The 18592-nt window shown below is 39.2% G+C and overlaps 1 protein-coding gene across 2 annotated transcripts in view; it reads right to left on the bottom strand.

Moving 5' to 3' along the window:
- AP4B1 (adaptor related protein complex 4 subunit beta 1) overlaps window positions 1–18592 on the bottom strand; it is a 140169-nt gene that overhangs the window by 19198 nt on the left and 102379 nt on the right. For both annotated transcript variants that reach the window (XM_053706575.1, XM_053706574.1), the window contains exon 8: window positions 1858–1961. In XM_053706575.1, the coding sequence (XP_053562550.1) occupies window positions 1858–1961 (104 nt within the window). The remainder of the gene's footprint in view (window positions 1–1857; window positions 1962–18592) is intronic.

The raw sequence follows: 18592 nt of genomic DNA on the forward strand, positions 1-18592 counted from the left end.
CAATTCATGGCATGTGAGAAAGCTGCTGCAAATACTGTAAAAAAAATGTATAATTTTTGGGTGGATTTTATTAAATAATATTGAAACTAGTCCAGTGACCACTGATGTTACTGTGATCTCCTGACTAAATTTTTATCAATTGTAGCGACATGTGAAATAGGGGCCCATACAGGCTTTTAGTGCTTATACTGTAGATTAGAGAGGGCCCACTGTTCAGTACAGAAATAAAAGCACTTTTCTTGCAAGGTGCTCACGGTTAGCACAGTGATCAACTGACTATGCAAACCAAATTGATATATATTTTAGAGATTTACTATTTTTTCTCCATGGCGCATATACAGTACTATTGCAAACCAGATCTCTTTCAAATGAGAGGTCTTGGAGCTTTGTAACTGCCCAATCATGAGCATGGAAGGGGTTAATGGGACACAAATTCTAAATCTTTTCATTCATAATTCTGAGAAACCACTTTCTAATTTACTTCTGTTATCTAACTTGATTGTTCTCTTGGCATCCTTTGTTGAACAGCATACCTAGGTAGCTCAGCAATAGTGCACTACTCGGAGCTAGCTGCTGCATATATATGTTTCTTGTCATTGGTTTCAGCTAACTCCCAGTAGTGCATTGCATACCAAGATAATTCATTAAATTTGATAATAGAAGTAAATTGGAAAGTTGTTTAAAATTGTATGTTCTACCTGAATCATGAAAGAACAATTTGGTGTTTCATGTCCCTTTAAACAATGCCAGTATGCAACCGAACATTGAGCCAAAATAACTTAGTAGTTTAAATTTAGGCTCATTGCATCTAGGAGAAAACCATTATGAGCCAATAACAGTTCTTGTCTCACGTATACTCTACAATGGCTTGGTATAGATTAGTCTAATAACATTTTTAAGATTGTTTCTGGTTAAAAAATGCACCAAACATGCTGCTCAAACGTGTGTCTCTTTGGATAAACTAGTTTAACATGATCTGCTACCATATAAATAAGTTCTTCTGATTTTTTTTTTTATCTACAATGTGTATCCCAGAATGATGCAAGTCATTTACAGTGCAATATGTACACCATTGGTGCGTGGGATAGTGAACAAAGCAAACAAATAAATATCCCTCTAACTTCTTACAATGAAAAGCAAAACTGTTGAAATGTTGGGGCTACCACTTGAAAAAGGAGACATCAGGGGACATTTAGCAGCTCTCCTGCTTCTTTCCTTAGGGATCTGAGACCCAAAAAGGCATTGGTAAATTTAAATAAGGTAATGTTTTTCATATATTCATCTGCACCTCGTGGTGTAATTACTTTTATAAATTATTGTGTAACACATTCACACATCCAAATTAAGTGACTTTATCCAATTAACAGCAAACTGTGTTTTCAAATGATCAAGCGATTCTGAGTAAGGTTTTGCAAAAGTGGTTGATAGATTTCTTTTCTTTTGAAATTGGTTTTAAACATTGATTGCCCCATGCTTTTGCAATACTGTTCAACACAGCAGTGATAGAAATATAAGCACAAACAACCCCCTAAAAAAACAAAATCTCATGGAGAACGTCTTCTGAATGAAGATCATGAAGTGTAAAAATAAGGCACACCTGCACATTCAAAAGCCATTTGGCTTATTTTCCACATAAATTCTCTGGAATATAGGATTCTGGGTAATAATATAAAGTGGGATAATTTTAATTGAGAAAACTAGCACATTAATGCAGAAGATATTGCATTGGCCTAAAAAAACAGTTGGAGTTTATATCACAAACAGACAGCACTGACATTATCAATGTAAAAACATTACCTGCAGGTTGAATGTAGTCATTTAACATCTTGGTAAACAAGGAGTTATATTTAGTATTACCTCGTTATCCTGAATATTTTCCTCACATCCAGGAATAGCCAGACACACGTCTGTAGTGCATTGTGGACACAACCACACAAGGTCTCGGAAAGTCTGTATGACGGCTGAAAAACAGATACCGTAATGTATCTCTATTAGATTTAAAAAATACTGTTCAAGATGGCTTTGCCACTTAGCAGCCTATATGAAAATGTGATCTAAAGGCTATGTAGAAATTAGACATTACCACTCTTCTGCCCAAGACCTATTTAATGGACACTTCACCTAGCTAAAATTTAATGGGACATAAAACCCAAATTTTCATGATTTAGATAGAACACACAATTTTAAACAACTTTCCAATTTACTTCTATTATCAAATTTGCTTAAAAGGGGCATGAAACCCAAAAATGTTCTTTCATGATTCAGATAGAGGATGCAATTTTAAACAACCTTCTAATTTACTTCTATTATCTAATCTGTTTAATTCTCTTGGTAGCATTTGTTGAAGGAGCAGCAATGCCCTAATGGTTTCTAACTGAACACATGGATGAGCCAATCACAATTGATATATCTATGTAACCACCGATCAACAGCTAGAACCTAGGTTCTCTGTTGCTCCTGAGTTTGCTTAGATAAACCTTTCATCAAATGATAACAAGAGAAGGAAGAAATTAAATAAAAGAAGTAAATTGGAAAGTTGTTTAAAATTGTACTCTCTTTCTAAACCCTTTAACTCCCTTGGTATCCGTTGTTGAATGAACAACAATGTACTTCTAGGAGCAAATTTGAACACATTGGGGAGCCAATAACAAGAGGCATATTTGTGCAGCTACCAATCAGCAAACAAGAATTACATCAGAAGCTTCAGCAGTAAGCAATCAAATTCACTACTAGAGCAAGCTAATCTTTCCGTCTGAGAGCCCTGGTAATTAACACTAGCCAAGTTGTTATTTATATCAACTGGGGGTTTATGTTTGTTTGTGGAAGCAGTTTCCATTTTATTATTAAACATTTATTTCTAGCACATTTTTGTAGTAAACTAGTATTTAATAGTATTCATTGGCAACAGTCTTTTACCTTCTTGGATTAGGTAGAAATTTACCAGATGTCTTCAGATACACCTTAACGTTTGACTTGCCGTGGACACCTATGCAATGCTTCCAGAATCCACCTTTTCCTTACTCAAGAAACTGCAAAAATACTTATTTATTGCCTCATTTTGTAACATATTGACTACTACAGCCTACTGCTAAATGGCCTTCCCAAACACCATCAAACACCTATAAAGCACTGAACAGCCTAACCCCCAACTATATTTCCTCACTCAGTTCCAAATACTCCATGAACCACCCCCTTCAATCAACCTCTGACTTAGGTCTCTTCACTAGTATTTCTATGTCCCTCTCTTGTCTCCAAGACTTCTCACGTGCTGCTCCTCTCCTCTGGAACTCTCTACCCTGCTTCATCAGAATGAGAGGCTTACCATCCCTCCTCTAACTGGTTTTCATCCGAACCAAAATAAATCTTGAACTACCACAAATCTTATGTCTCTGAACCCTCAACCTGTATACTGTAAGCTCCATGAAGCAGGGCACTCCTTCTCCTATGCTAGTTTTATTTATGTATCTTACCAAAAAATGTTGTCATTGTATACACCTACCTTTGTACACAGTGCTGCAGAATTTTGTGGAGCTATACAAATAAAAGATAATAGTGCAGTGCTGCTCATGAGCCTACCTATATGTGCTTTTCAACAAATGATACCAAAAGAACTAAGCATATTAGATATTAGAAAAAAATTGGAAAATTGTTTAAAATTGCATGGGCTATTGGAACAGTGAAAGTTTAATTTTGGATTTATATCCCTTTAAGCCAACATTTTGCTAAAATCAGCAAATGTTTTCATTGTTTATCGCATACATTTTTATTAAATCAATTTGTCGAAAATTGTGCAATGAAATTTGCCCTTTGGATAACTTAAGTAACATTTATAAAAACAAAAAATGTTATAAATGTTGCAAAGTATTACACTGCCTCCACCAAGCTACCTCATTGCCGGATGGCAACATTTTCTGTGGAGAACAGATTACATTTAGTCACTTGGTACCAAACTTTAGATAAAAGATCTTTTAAAAATTTTCTTTCATGATTTAGGTAGAACATACAATTTTAAACAACTTTCCAGTATACTTCTATCATCAAATTTGCTTTATTCTTTCGGTATCAATTGTTGAAGGAGCTGGTTTCTAACTGAACACATGGGTATATATATATAGCCACCAATCAGCAACTATAATCTAGGTTCTTTGCTGTTCCTGAGCTTACTTAGATAAATCTTTCAGCAAAGGATAACAAGAGAAGGAAGCAAATTAAATAATAGATGTAAATTGGAAAGTTGTTTAAAATTGTATGCTTTTTCTAAATTGTTAATGTCTAATTATGACTTTACAGTCCCTTTAAGGATACCACTGTCCTGGATCTGCTAAGACTTGCTAAGAGGCGAGTTCTAACACAAATCTAAGTGAGATATTCTCACTTCATTCCTAAATAATCTACTGACTCAAAGAGTACATCAGACAAACTGCTGTTGTTAAAACATGTCAAGACCAGCTTAAAGAGACATGAGACCTTTTAGAACATACAATTTTTAACAACTTCCAAATTACTTCTATTATCTAATTTGCTTCATTCTCTTAGTATCCTTTGTTGAAAAGCAAAGCTAGGTAGGCTCAGAAGCTGACGGCTTGCTGCAAAAGTAGATTCCTCAAGGTCAGACATGTTAAACAGACTAGCAATAGCAATAATAGTTGTTCTTAACCTTATTTATTGACCTCTGAAGTAAAAAAACTAAATTTATGCTTACTTGATAAATTTCTTTCTTTTGCGATGTACCGAGTCCACAGATTCATCCTAACTTGTGGGATATTGTCCTTCCTGACAGGAAGTAGCAAAGAGAGCACCACAGCAGAGCTGTCTATATAGCTCCCCCCTTAACTCCACCCCCCAGTCATTCGACCGAAGGCCAAGGAAGAAAAGGAGAAACTATAAGGTGCAGAGGTGACTGAAGTTTACATAAAAAATACTATCTTTCTTGAATAGACAGGGCGGGCCGTGGACTCGGTACATCGCAAAAGAAAGAAGTTTATCAGGTAAGCATAAATTTTGTTTTCTTTTGCAAGATGTACAGAGTCCACGGATTCATCCTAACTTGTGGGATACCAATACCAAAGCTTTAGGACACGGATGAAGGGAGGGACAAGACAGGAACCTAAACGGAAGGCACCATTGCTTGCAAAACCTTTCTCAGAAGAAGCAAAAGTATCAAATTTGTAATATTTGGAAAAGGTATGAAGCGAAGACCAAGTCGTAGCCTTACAAATCTGTTCAACAGAAGCATCATTTTTAAAAGCCCATGTGGAAGCCACCGCTCTAGTGGAGTGAGCTGTAATTCTTTCAGGAGGCTGCTGTCCAGCAGTCTCATAAGCCAAACGGATGATGCTTTTCAGCCAAAAGGAAAGAGGTAGCCGTAGCCTTTTGACCTCTACGCTTTCCAGCATAGACAACAAACAAAGAAGATGATTGGCGAAAATCTTTGGTTGCCTGCAAATAAAACTTCAAGGCACGAACCACGTCCAGGTTGTGCAACAGACGTTCCTTCTTAGAAGAAGGATTAGGACACAGAGAAGGAACAACAATTTCCTGATTGATATTCCTGTTAGAAACAACCTTAGGGAGGAACCCAGGTTTGGTACGTGAAACCACCTTATCAGCATGGAAAACAAGATAAGGTGAGTCACATTGTAATGCAGATAGTTCAGAAACTCTTCGAGCAGAAGAGATAGCAACTAGAAACAAAACTTTCCAAGAAGCTTATTATCTATGGAATGCATGGGTTCAAACGGAACCCCCTGAAGAACTTTAAGAACTAAATTGAGACTCCATGGCGGAGCAACAGGTTTAAACACAGGCTTAATTCTAACTAAAGCCTGACAAAAACCCGAACGTCTGGGACATCTGCCAGACGCTTGTGCAACAGAATAGACAAAGCAGATATCTGTCCCTTTAAGGAACTAGCGGACAATCCTTTCTCCAATCCTTCTTGGAGAAAAGACAAAATCCTAGGAATCCTGATCTTACTCCATGAGTAGCCTTTGGATTTGCACCAAAAAAGATATTTACGCCATATCTTATGATAGATCTTCCTGGTGACAGGCTTTCGAGCCTGAATCAAGGTATCTATGACCGACTCAGAGAAACCCCGCTTTGATAAAATCAAACGTTCAATCTCCAAGCAGTCAGTTGCAGAGAAATTAGATTTGGATGCTTGAATGGACCTTGAATCAAAAGGTCCCGTCTCAGTGGCAGAGTCCATGGTGGCAGAGATGACATGTCCACCAGGTCTGCATACCAAGTCCTGCGTGGCCACGCAGGCGCTATCAAAATCACTGAAGCTCTCTCCTGTTTGATTCTGGCAATCAGACGCGGAAGGAGAGGGAATGGTGGAAACACATAAGCAAGGTTGAACGACCAGGGTACTGCTAGAGCATCTATCAGTACTGCCTAAGGATCCCTTGACCTGGATCCGTAACAAGGAAGTTTGGAGTTCTGACGAGACGCCATCAGATCCAATTCTGGTGTGCCCCATAGCTGAACCAGTTGAGCAAACACCTCCAGATGGAGCTCCCACTCCCCCGGATGAAAAGTCTGACGACTTAGAAAATCTGCCTCCCAGTTCTCCACCCCTGGGATATAGATCGCTGATAGATGGCAAGAGTGAGCCTCTGCCCGTCTGATTATCCTGGAAACTTCAATCATAGCCAAGGAACTCCTTGTTCTCCCCTGATGATTGATATAAGCTACAGTCGTGATGTTGTCCGACTGAAACCTGATGAATCCGGCCGAAGCCACGGATATCGCTCTTAATTCCAGAATATTTATCGGTAGGAGGGCCTCCTCCTGAGTCCACAAACCCTGTGCTTTCAGGGAATTCCAGACTGCACCCCAGCCCAGTAGGCTGGCGTCCGTCGTCACAATAACCCACGCTGGCCTGCGGAAACACATTCCCCTGGACAGGTGATCCTGTGACAACCACCAAATAAGAGAGTCTCTGGTCTCTTGATCCAGATTTATCTGAGGAGATAAATCTGCATAATCCCCATTCCACTGTTTGAGCATGCATAGTTGCAGTGGTCTGAGATGCAAGCGAGCAAACGGAACTATGTCCATTGCCGCTACCATAAGTCCGATTACCTCCGTACACTGAGCCACTGACGGCCGAGGAATGGAATGAAGAGCTCGGCAGGTGGTTAAAATCTTTGATTTCCTGACCTCCGTCAGAAATATTTTCATGTCCACCGAATCTATCAGAGTTCCCAGGAATGGAACTCTTGTGAGAGGAATAAGAGAACTCTTTTTTACGTTCACCTTCCACCCATGAGATCTTAGAAAGGCCAACACTAAGTCTGTGTGAGACTTGGCAAGTTGTAAAGTCGATGCTTGAATTAAGACGTCGTCTAGATAAGGTGCCACTGCTATGCCCCTCAGCCTTAGGACCGCCAGAAGGGACCCTAGCACCTTTGTGAAGATTCTTGGCGCCGTGGCCAACCCGAAGGGAAGAGCCACAAACTGGTAATGCCTGTCCAGAAAGGCAAACCTGAGGAACTGGTGATGATCTTTGTGGATAGGAATGTGTAGATACGCATCCTTTAGATCCACGGTAGTCATATATTGACCCTCCTGGATCATTGGTAAAATAGTCTGAATGGTCTCCATCTTGAAGGATGGAACTCTTAGGAATTGGTTTAGAATCTTGAGATCTAGAATTGGTCTGAAGGTTCCTTCTTTTGTGGGAACCACAAACAGATTGGAGTAGAAACCTTGCCCCTGTTCTGTTTTCGGAACTGGGCAGATCACTACCATGGTAAAAAGGTCTTCTACACAGCGTAAGACCGCCTCTCTTTTTGTCTGGTTTACAGACAATTGAGAAAGATGGAATCTCCCCCTTGGAGGAGAATCTTTGAAATCTAGGAGATACCCCTGGGTTACAATTTCTACATCCCAGGAGTCCTGAACGTCTCTTGCCCAGGCCTGAACAAAGAGAGAAAGTCTGCCCCCTACTTGATCCGGTCCCAGATCGGGGGCTACCCCTTCATGCTGTCTTAGTGGCAGCAGCAGACTTTTTGGCCTGTTTACCCTTGTTCCAAGCCTGGTTAGGTCTCCAGGTTGGCTTGGATTGAGCAAAGTTCCCCTCTTGCTTTGCAGCAGGGGAAGAGGAAGCGGGACCACCCTTGAAGTTTCGAAAGGAACGAAAATTATTTTGTTTGGTCCTTGTCTTATTTGACTAATCTTGAGGGAGGGCATGACCCTTCCCTCCAGTGATGTCTGAAATTATCTCTTTCAGTGCAGGCCCGAATAGGGTCTTACCTTTGAAAGGGATGGTCAAAAGCTTAGATTTAGATGACTCATCAGCTGACCAGGACTTAAGCCATAACGCTCTTCGCGCTAAAATGGCAAAACCTGAATTATTTGCCGCTAACTTAGCAAGATGAAAAGCGGCGTCTGTAATAAAAGAATTAGCCTTAGTTCTGTCCAAAATATCATCTAGTGGAGTCTTCATCTGAAGAGCCTCTTCTAGAGCCTCAAACCAAAAAGCAGCTGCAGTGGTTACTGGAACAATGCACGCTATAGGTTGAAGAAGAAAACCCTGATGAACAAAAATTTTCTTTAGGAGACATTCTAACTTTTAATCCATAGGATCAATGAAAGCACAACTGTCTTCAATAGGTATAGTTGTACGCTTAGCCAGAGTAGAAATAGCTCCCTCCACCTTAGGGACCGTCTGCCATGAGTCCCGAATGGTGTCAGAAATAGGGAACATTTTCTTAAAAAAAGGAGGGGGAGCGAACGGAATACCTGGTCTATCCCACTCCTTAGTAACAATGTCCGAAATCCTCTTAGGGACCGGAAAAACATCAGTGTAAACAGGAACCTCTAAATATTTGTCCATTTTACACACTTTCTCTGAAACAACAATAGGGTCACAATCATCCAGAGTAGCTAAAACCTCCCTGAGCAATAAACGGAGGTGCTCTAGCTTAAATTTAAATGCTGTCATATCTGAATCTGTCTGAGGGAACATCTTTCCTGAATCAGAAATCTCTCCCTCGGACAGCAAATTCCTCATCCCTACCTCAGAACATTGTGAGGGAATATCGGATACGGCTACTAAAGCGTCAGAAGGCTCAGCATTTGTTCTTAACCCAGAGCTACTGCGCTTCCCTTGCAACCCTGGCAGTTTAGATAAAACCTCTGTGAGGGTAGTATTCATAACTGAAGCCATATCTTGCAGGGTGAAAGAATTAGACGCACTAGAAGTACTTGGCGTCGCTTGTGCGGGCGTAACTGGTTGTGACACTTGGGGAGAACTAGATGGCGAAACCTGATTTCCTTCTGTCTGAGAATCATTTAATGCCAAATTCTTATAAGTCAAAATATGCTGTTTGGGGGGGCGGAGCCAACTAAGGAAGAAGCAAGACGCACAACTTATCAGCTCCCAAAGATCTCTTAGTTTTGGAGATATAAAGTATGCATTTTTGCAAAATTTCCAACCCATAACTATTTCTGGGACAGGCAGCCATAGCAGAGACTGACCTGAGGATAATCTAAATGCTCAATCCGGTACTTATTTAAGCTACAGGAACTCGCGGCGACCACAAGGTAACAGAGGCTGTCAACCTTACAGACGCAATTTCATACAGGAGGTTCGCAAGACTGTACAACTAACCATGAAGGATTTTTATACACAGTTGTGGGTGCTGCTTGGCAACTTTGCAGAAAAGGCGCAGATTACCCTTGCTCACCCAAAATCTGCAATTGATGCTGAGCTCACAAGAGAAGTCGCGGAGAGGGAGGCAATGGCAGATACAATAGTTCCTACAGCAGTTGCAGACACTGTCGGCATAGCGAGCTGCAAGCTGAAGCATACCACGGAGAGTGTTTTACCCCCTATAATTTCACAAGCTGTAACACTACTAGCTACTAATTCTCTTCTGAAGCAAGCAGCTGCAAAGACTCTCCCTACGCATGAAGCGGTGACTGACACACTATACCAGTTTAGGCTGGCTCACTCTCCCGCTGCCCCATACGCAGATCCTATATCAGCATTAATATATTCTATACTGCAGGAGAGGGTAGAACTGCGCACCTCCACACCGCCAGTAGCTCTGTTTTCATGGCACCTCAATCCAGCATGGAGATACGGACTATGGACACTCAGTACTGCTGCATCTACGGCCCTGTCGGACCTCTGCTTTGGATCCTGCCCTTTGAAGGATGTCAGTAGGTGGACATACTTATGGGGACATACTAGAGTTGGAGTGGGCTAAACAGAGAGAAGGCCAGCCTTAAAATAGGCATTGGCTAAACTTGTTGTTGAACTGCGCTCCACTGCTGTATTTGCCTAGCAGCTGATTAACTGTAAGGACGTTCTTGATGAGTACATAATGTGACTTTTCAACCCCTGTTAGATTTGTGGATAAATATCCTTATAGCTCAAATTAGTTCTTGTTATATACATCCTTTAGAGCCAAACTGTTATTCATGGTAAGATTTGAGCTCAACTTTATACTGTTCTGTTGGACATGACTTTTGAACCTAGGTACCCATCTACATTATTTTACATGTTAGTATACTAACGAACTGCTATTTAAAGTTTACCCTGTGTGCTTAACTTCATATTGTGTTGTTGGTCATGAAGCATATACAACAATATATCTTCTTTTTATCTTGATAAAGCTATGATCGCCACTGTGGTGTAGTGAGTGATACTGGCAATACAACACATTTTTTTTCTATTGCAGAGGGAATATTTTATAAAGGCTCTTACCTTATATACAGGACTTGGCACTCACTATCGCATGTTCTTAGTATCTTATACTTCATAGTTCATTACTCCTCAGGTTAACATGGCCATAGTTGGCTCTCTAACACAGGGCCATTCTATTTTGTGTTATCTATATGGTTCAGCTTTGTGTTATAATTGTTTACTGTTTTATTTGTTCCCACCAGGAAGCTAATGGAATCTAAATTCCATGATATCTTTAAATGTTATATTCATTTCATCCCTATGTCAAACCTTTAGGCTAGCACCACTGATGTTAATATATGGGGTTGGGCTGCCAGCAGCCGAGGCAGCAAAACCCTCTTTCCCATCATTTTAGCTAGGTGCAAGCCCTCATCTATAATTGAGAGTTTAGAGGCATGTAACTGCTCATAAATAAAGCTGGCTTTTTTCAGTATCCCCATTGTCACTACTGAATTTATAGATACCAATATATGAAACACTCTCACTATTTATTTATTTATTATATTCCATCTCCCACCCCCCCACCCCCCCACCCCCCATAATAAGCCTCCCAATCCGGGAGAATTCACTACGCGGTTTATCTTAACCATACCGCACCATAAATATTAAATCGTACCTACATATCATACCATGTTAGCAAAGGAATGGCGCCTCTATTGTAACTATTGTTTGAAATATTAATTGCCATCCTATTCTAAGTCACCATGTCTTATATATTGCACCATACTTATATATTCTACTATGTTCTCTAAATATTTAATTGGCGCTCTCTTTGTTGTTTATCGCATAAGTTTACATATACACCGATTGCTGCATTATACCTACATATCTTACTATAATATCCAACTTTAGAAAGGACCCCTCCAGTGTTAATATTATTTGATAGACTAATTGTTAACCTACTCTACTTCTATAGGTCCACTCACATTTGCCACTTTCCTATAGTAAGTATCGAAGGTGCCTCGGTATTAAGTGAGGAAACCCATCTTATTCAGAATATGTAAAAATAGAAGAGGCTCCAGTCTTTTGCATAGCGTTACCTATGTTGGGAATGTAATCTGTCTTTATGTATGCAGAAACATTATACTGTACCATATATGTTTGTTTTAGGATATGTTATTCTTCACAAGTTGTATTATTTTCGCACAGCCTCAATAAAAAATTGAATACAAAAAAAAATATGCTGTTTGCAATTTATAGACTTATCAGTACAATTGGGACACATTCTTAGAGGGGGTTCCACAATGGCTGCTAAACAAATTGAACAATGAGTTTCCTCAGTGTCAGGCATGTTTAACAGGCTAGTAATGAAGCAAGCAAGCTTGGAAAACACTTTATTTAATGAAAAAAACACAATTTGCAAAAACGGTACTGTACCTTTAAGAGAAAAAAAGGCATACACAAACTGCAAAACAGGTTAAAATTGCTTCAAAAATTCCGAAATTTTAACAGTGTACCCACTAAGCTTTAGAAGGATTGCACCACAAGTAAAAAAGCAATAGACCCCCAAATGAAAAAAACGGATTGATAAGTGTCTAAAACCGGTTAAAACTCCCTAAAGCACCTTGCCACAGCTCTGCTGTGGCCCTACCTGCCCTTAGGAAGCGATAATATGGGGTTTAAAGCTTCATTTACTCCCTCAGAAGACTATCAGGACCTCAGGAGAAGTTGCTTGCTGCTTGTAAATGTAGGCCCCGCCCACCTCACTCGATGTTGCTGGGGCCTACACAAAACTAACAAACCCTGCCTGAAAGCCATGTGGGTTATAAACAACCCCAAAGAACCCTCAAGCAAATGTCCCATAAAACAGAAAACGTTACTCCCAGACACAAAAACGTTTGTCCCAAATTCACATAACAAACTGAGTGCCCACAAAAAATTAACCTTTTATGCAAGCTAGTAAAAACCTCTGATAACACTAGGATTACTGCTTACCCTTCCCCTAATGGGGACACTGTCAGCCTTTCTGAGTTAACACAGTCTCTACAGAAAATATGACTAAACATACCTCATTGCTGTATAGCAAGAAACCGTTCCTCACACTGAAGTTTTCCTGTACTCCTCAGCTCATGTGGGAACAGCAGTGGACCTTAGTTACAAATGCTAAGATCATCATCCTCCAGGCAGAAATCTTCATCTATGTCCTGTCTGAGAGTAAATAGTACAACACAGGTACCATTTAAAAATAACAAACACTTGATTGAAGATAAAATAAAACTAACAGTTTAACACCTCTTCTCTTTACCCTTCCTGCTTAGAGCCAGCAAAGAGAATGACTGGGGGTGGAGTTAAGGGGGGAGCTATATAGACAGCTCTGCTGTGATGCTCTCTTTGCTACTTCCTGTCAGGAAGGACAATATCCCACAAGTTAGGATGAATCCGTGGACTCGGTACATCTTGCAAAAGAAAACAAATTAAAAAAAACCATGTATCTAGAAGTGTACTGCGCCTTTAAATAATAAAAGCGCAACAATTTTTCTGTATTTTAAAAAATCATGTTTGCAGCAATAAAAAATGTCCTAATATGTCCAATTTAGCTAGATAATATTGCACCACTGTTAGGATATGCTGCGTGACACTTTATAACACCTTTTATCAAATAATCAAATTTTTAAACAAATTAGGCCCCTGCACCTCGCCACAGCTCTACTGTGGCGCCTACCAGCCCTCAAAGTACTCTAATTCTGCGAGGATGACGATCCTTCATCTGCAAATTAACTTGGGCCTCCACCGGAGCTTAGGACTTTGCTGCATATGCTCAGGGAATACCGCACGTCTGAGCGCGCGAAATAGGCCCTGCCCACCATGGGCGTCTCATGAGCCGTCTAACAAACCGCATGGGAAGAAATAAAATGTCGATCCCAAGCACAGAGATCAGCCATGTGTCCCTCTAATAAATATGCACAATACAAACCGCATGGGAAGAAAATAAAATGTCAATCCCAAGCATAGTGAATAAGCCATGTGTCCCTCTAACAAATATGCACAATACAATACTCTTCTCAGGCCAATTATAAATAAATAATAGCGTACGTTATAATAGCGTAACGTACGTCTGGGGTTTTGCTGTTTCTCTCGTTCAGAGAAGAATTGCCTAGTATTTCGGGGCTGGACTGTACTGTGAAGTCAGGATCAGACTGATATGCTTCAGGAAAGTTTTTCTCTGTGAAAGGCACATGTTGAGCAAAAAGAGGCTGCTTCTTGGGTGGTAACTAGCCATAGAACAAGCTATTATGCTATTGTTCGTTTCCAGGTTGAGCACTTCTCTCTTTTTATTTATGCAAATTATGACATTTTGGGAAGTCTCCCTAAGTGTGATGCGGGAATCCAGACGTGGACCCGTTGCTCAGTGTGCCTAGAGGAATATGGCTGCACCTCACTGACGAGGCCCACAATAGGCCGAAACGTACGTCTGGGGTTTTGCTGTTTCTCTCGTTCAGAGAAGAATTGCCTAGTATTTCGGGGCTGGACTGTACTGTGAAGTCAGGATCAGACTGATATGCTTCAGGAAAGTTTTTCTCTGTGAAAGGCACATGTTGAGCAAAAAGAGGCTGCTTCTTGGGTGGTAACTAGCCATAGAACAAGCTATTATGCTATTGTTCGTTTCCAGGTTGAGCACTTCTCTCTTTTTATTTATGCAAATTATGACATTTTGGGAAGTCTCCCTAAGTGTTGATGCGGGAATCCAGACGTGGACCCGTTGCTCAGTGTGCCTAGAGGAATATGGCTGCACCTCACTGACGAGGCCCACAATAGGCCGAAACGTATGTCTGGGGTTTTGCTGTTTCTCTCGTTCAGAGAAGAATTGCCTAGTATTTCGGGGCTGGACTGTACTGTGAAGTCAGGATCAGACTGATATGCTTCAGGAAAGTTTTTCTCTGTGAAAGGCACATGTTGAGCAAAAAGAGGCTGCTTCTTGGGTGGTAACTAGCCATAGAACAAGCTATTATGCTATTGTTCGTTTCCAGGTTGAGCACTTCTCTCTTTTTATTTATATAAATAAATAATAGGACAGTCCTTAGACCACAACCGCATCTCCCAGCGTCTAGCCCCTATTGACATATTAGCATCAATATAAAAAAGGGAATTCAAGTTCCACCATTATACATATAGTGCCTACTGATTACCCCTTCCCAGGTAGGAAATAATGTCAGCTTGTTCTGATTTATCAAGTCTCCCCAGAAGCAAAAGACTGAACATACCTCAATGCTGCATGTAGCATGACACCGCTCTCCACAGTGAATATTTTTCTTACACTACCTTCAGAAGCTCTGTGGGAACCAGTATGGATCTTAGATAACGTTTGCTAAGATCCTCAACATCAGGGCAGAAAAATATAAATGTCTCCATTCCTCTTGGGAAGCTTCAGACTGACAATTTCTCTCTGAGAAAAATAGTACTCACTGGCACCATTTTAAAATAAAAAACTTCTTGATTGAAGAATCTAAACTAACACCTCACTTTACCTCTTCCTATCACTAACACAGGCAAAGAGAATGACTGGGGGTGAAGGGAAGGGAGGAGCTATATATACAGCTCTGCTGTGGTGCTCTTTGCCACTTCCTGCTAGCAGGAGGATAAATTCCACAAGTAAGGATGAAATCCGTGGACTCGTAATATCTTGTAAAAGAAAAATGTTTCCTTTAATGTCCGTTTAACTTAATATCTTCAATGACTCTCCATTTCATATTACCTCTTGAAGATGATGAGATTGTTAATTTGTTTACAAGTTTTAACTAAAGTCAAACCCTACTTGCAGCTTGAGTCAAATATAAGGATATATATGCAGACACATTTAATAGATATTAACATAATAATGTTGCAAATTTAAGATGCCTAAATTATGGACTTTTTTTCCCAATTTCTTATTGACCATTAAAAGTTTTTCCCACTTTGCAGTCACTTGTAAGGGCATGTTTGTCTTGTATTTTTAAGGGCTTTTTTGAGACCTTGAGGTGTGTGTTTTTGATAGTGGTCCTCACTCTGCACCATGTATGGTCAGGTATTGTTGTGGTTGGGTTTCACTGTACCATGGGTGTATTTTATAAATAGTAGCCCTCATCTCCATATTTTTTTTAGTGAATTCCAGTTGTATAAAGTGGTAGAGCACAGCTCAACACATTTTATTTATTGAAGACAATGCTCACTACACTTGAGAAAAGAAGCCAAAGTATTATGGGGTATATGAGATCAAAGCATGAGTTATTATTCTACCATGTATATCATACTTAGTCTTGAACTCTATGAATCAAAAAGCAAGATATGAACCCTATTGAATCACGATGGGTATTTGAAAGTGACACCTCCTGTTACTGAACACTGTAGCGCGAGTGTCAAGATGCCCATCTTATCTAAACGGCTTCATCATTACTTTTGAATCTAGTGGTGTGTATTTCTAAATCTCTCAAAGAATAGTGTTGAGCTATATTAAAATTTCTTATATGGGAAACTGTAGTGTTACTGTAGACTTCCTCTTTATACAAAATACAGAAGTGTTGGTTTTGCACGGCGCCACAGGGTTTTCAACTAGTTGCAAAATATTTTCTAAAAGCATACATGATAAATTACTAATAGTTCCCATGTTATAGAATTTACGTTTAAAACTCTTTTGCAATAATAAAATGCTCCAACACAGCATTTTCATTTTGCACTTTTATGTCCATTTAAATATGTAAAATAACAATTTATGTTGGGGTTTCTTATAAATTATAATAAACAGTGTGCACAAAAATGAAGTGGCACATATCCCCGGTATATAAATGAAGTAAAATAATATTGTATGAAGAATTCCAGATGTTGTAAGAAAGGATTTAGCAACACAAAAGGATTATATACAATTCCAAACTATTTTCTATCATAATTAGCTGCAAAATACCAAAATTGAAAACAGCATGAATGCAAAAGCAATGCTGTAATACAGCAATACTGTAAAAGAAATCAATTCTTTTATTAAACCTCTGCAAGACCCTTTATCCAGAAAAAGTTTGAATGTGCGTTTCCTAACTGAATCAGAAGGTGCGCAAATGGAATGCTAAATCTACTAAACTTGTTGCCTTTAAAGTATCAACATTCTGTCTTGAAACAAGATAACAGACAAATCTCTTCTAAGGCTCTAATTTCTCTGCAAACAACCATTTTCATTTTTCATCTTGGCATCTGTTATTTCCCGAATGGTTTCACCTAAACAAATTTGTAAATAAATTGATGAGGCATTCCTAGAAATCATCTATGTATGATCAATTCCTTACTAATGCCCTTTGCCTGCAGTCCTATCAAATAACCCACTTGGTCCAAATTATTATCTTAGGTTATCCGATAAAAGTTCATCATGACTTCCGCGTACTCCCTGTTTGTATTCTAAAATATAAAGAAGTAGCTATTGAAGATCTTTCTTATCACACTGACATAATGACTTCTGCCAGCAAGCTCTTTCTTGTGAAAAAAAAATGATGTCAAAAAGCTCAGTTCCTTTTCAAATACTTGAGTGGAAGGCATTGATCTTCTTTGGGATACTTTCTTTCCCCAGGACTGGATAATCAGATTTTGATACATATTATGCATCATTCCTTACTGGGGTGTACAAAACTCAGGTGCATTCCTTTTGGCTGGTCCTTGGCTTAGAGGTCAATTTTATCTTCTGACACCATCTTCAAGATATGTTGCAGAGGTTGGAAAAGGAAAATCTTTCTGTGTTCCTCTCATTCTTTATTGGTTTCCGAATACATCTATTTAGCCAGTTTTATCAAAAAAATCACTATTCTATTAATTTTAGAATGATTTTTATGGAATTTGAGTAAATCTAGTATAATCCTATTTTTAGAGTTTTGCAGGCCCTTGGATTAATAAGAAAAAGATCCAATATAGCCACTCCTGCTTTATTGCATTTTTATGTTATTACAATCCTGATTTATCAAATGTCAACCCATAAACAAAGAATAACTAGACATTTATACAGGTTGGATATTTAGTCCATTTTTTTTCTTTCAGGATTCAGACAGAGCATACCATTTTTAAACAACTCTCCAATTAGCTTAAATCTCTTGCTATCCTTTATGGAAGGAGCAGCAATGCACCACTGGGAGCTTAATGAACACATTAGATAAGTCAATGACAAGAGGCAGACACCAATCAGCAGCTAGCTCCCAGTAGTACTTTGCTGCTCCTAAACATATGCCTTCCAAGAAAGGATATCAAAAGAACAAAGCAAATTAGATAATAAAAGTTGGGAAGTTGTTTAAAAATTATATGTTTTGTATGAGCGACTGTCTCTGTCTCGAAGATAAGAAATAAGTGGAAAAAGGCTTTTCAGACAATAAGCAACTAAATTAATCATTTTTAATTCCTTACGTAGCATATTGCAACATGTTTACATAGATTTTGTAACAACTTTTCTTTGTTCACACTGCCTGATAAACATATTATATTGGGCCCCATTAACGCGTTTCTGCACTTTTTTAAATTTATTTTTTATAAACATTTTTTACATTCAATGCAACAGTAGTCAATGCTAGACACTTTGATCGAGAAACCCACTTTAACTCTTTTGAGTGCTAAGCACTTTCCCACCTGGGTGCTAATATTATCTAAGGTTTTTTTAATTTATTTAATTTTTTAAAAAACATTTTTTAACTTATTTTATTGTTTTTACAGACCCCCAATACATACACTGTTGGAAAAGTTAGGCGATTCCCTTTCCAACAGTGGGTCTTGGGGGTCTGTAGCTGCTTAGATGCCTGAGATACAGGCTTCTAAGCAGCATGCCCCTTCCTCCTATACTTAACATTGTTAAGTATAAATAAAGTTGCACGGTGACGTCATCACGTTATTGCGCGTGACGTCACTGTGCATCACATGAAGCCCCGGGGTAGGAGCCCCCAGATCTCCCTCAAG

Source organism: Bombina bombina, chromosome 3 (genome assembly GCF_027579735.1).
Source record: "Bombina bombina isolate aBomBom1 chromosome 3, aBomBom1.pri, whole genome shotgun sequence".
NCBI lineage: Eukaryota > Metazoa > Chordata > Amphibia > Anura > Bombinatoridae > Bombina > Bombina bombina.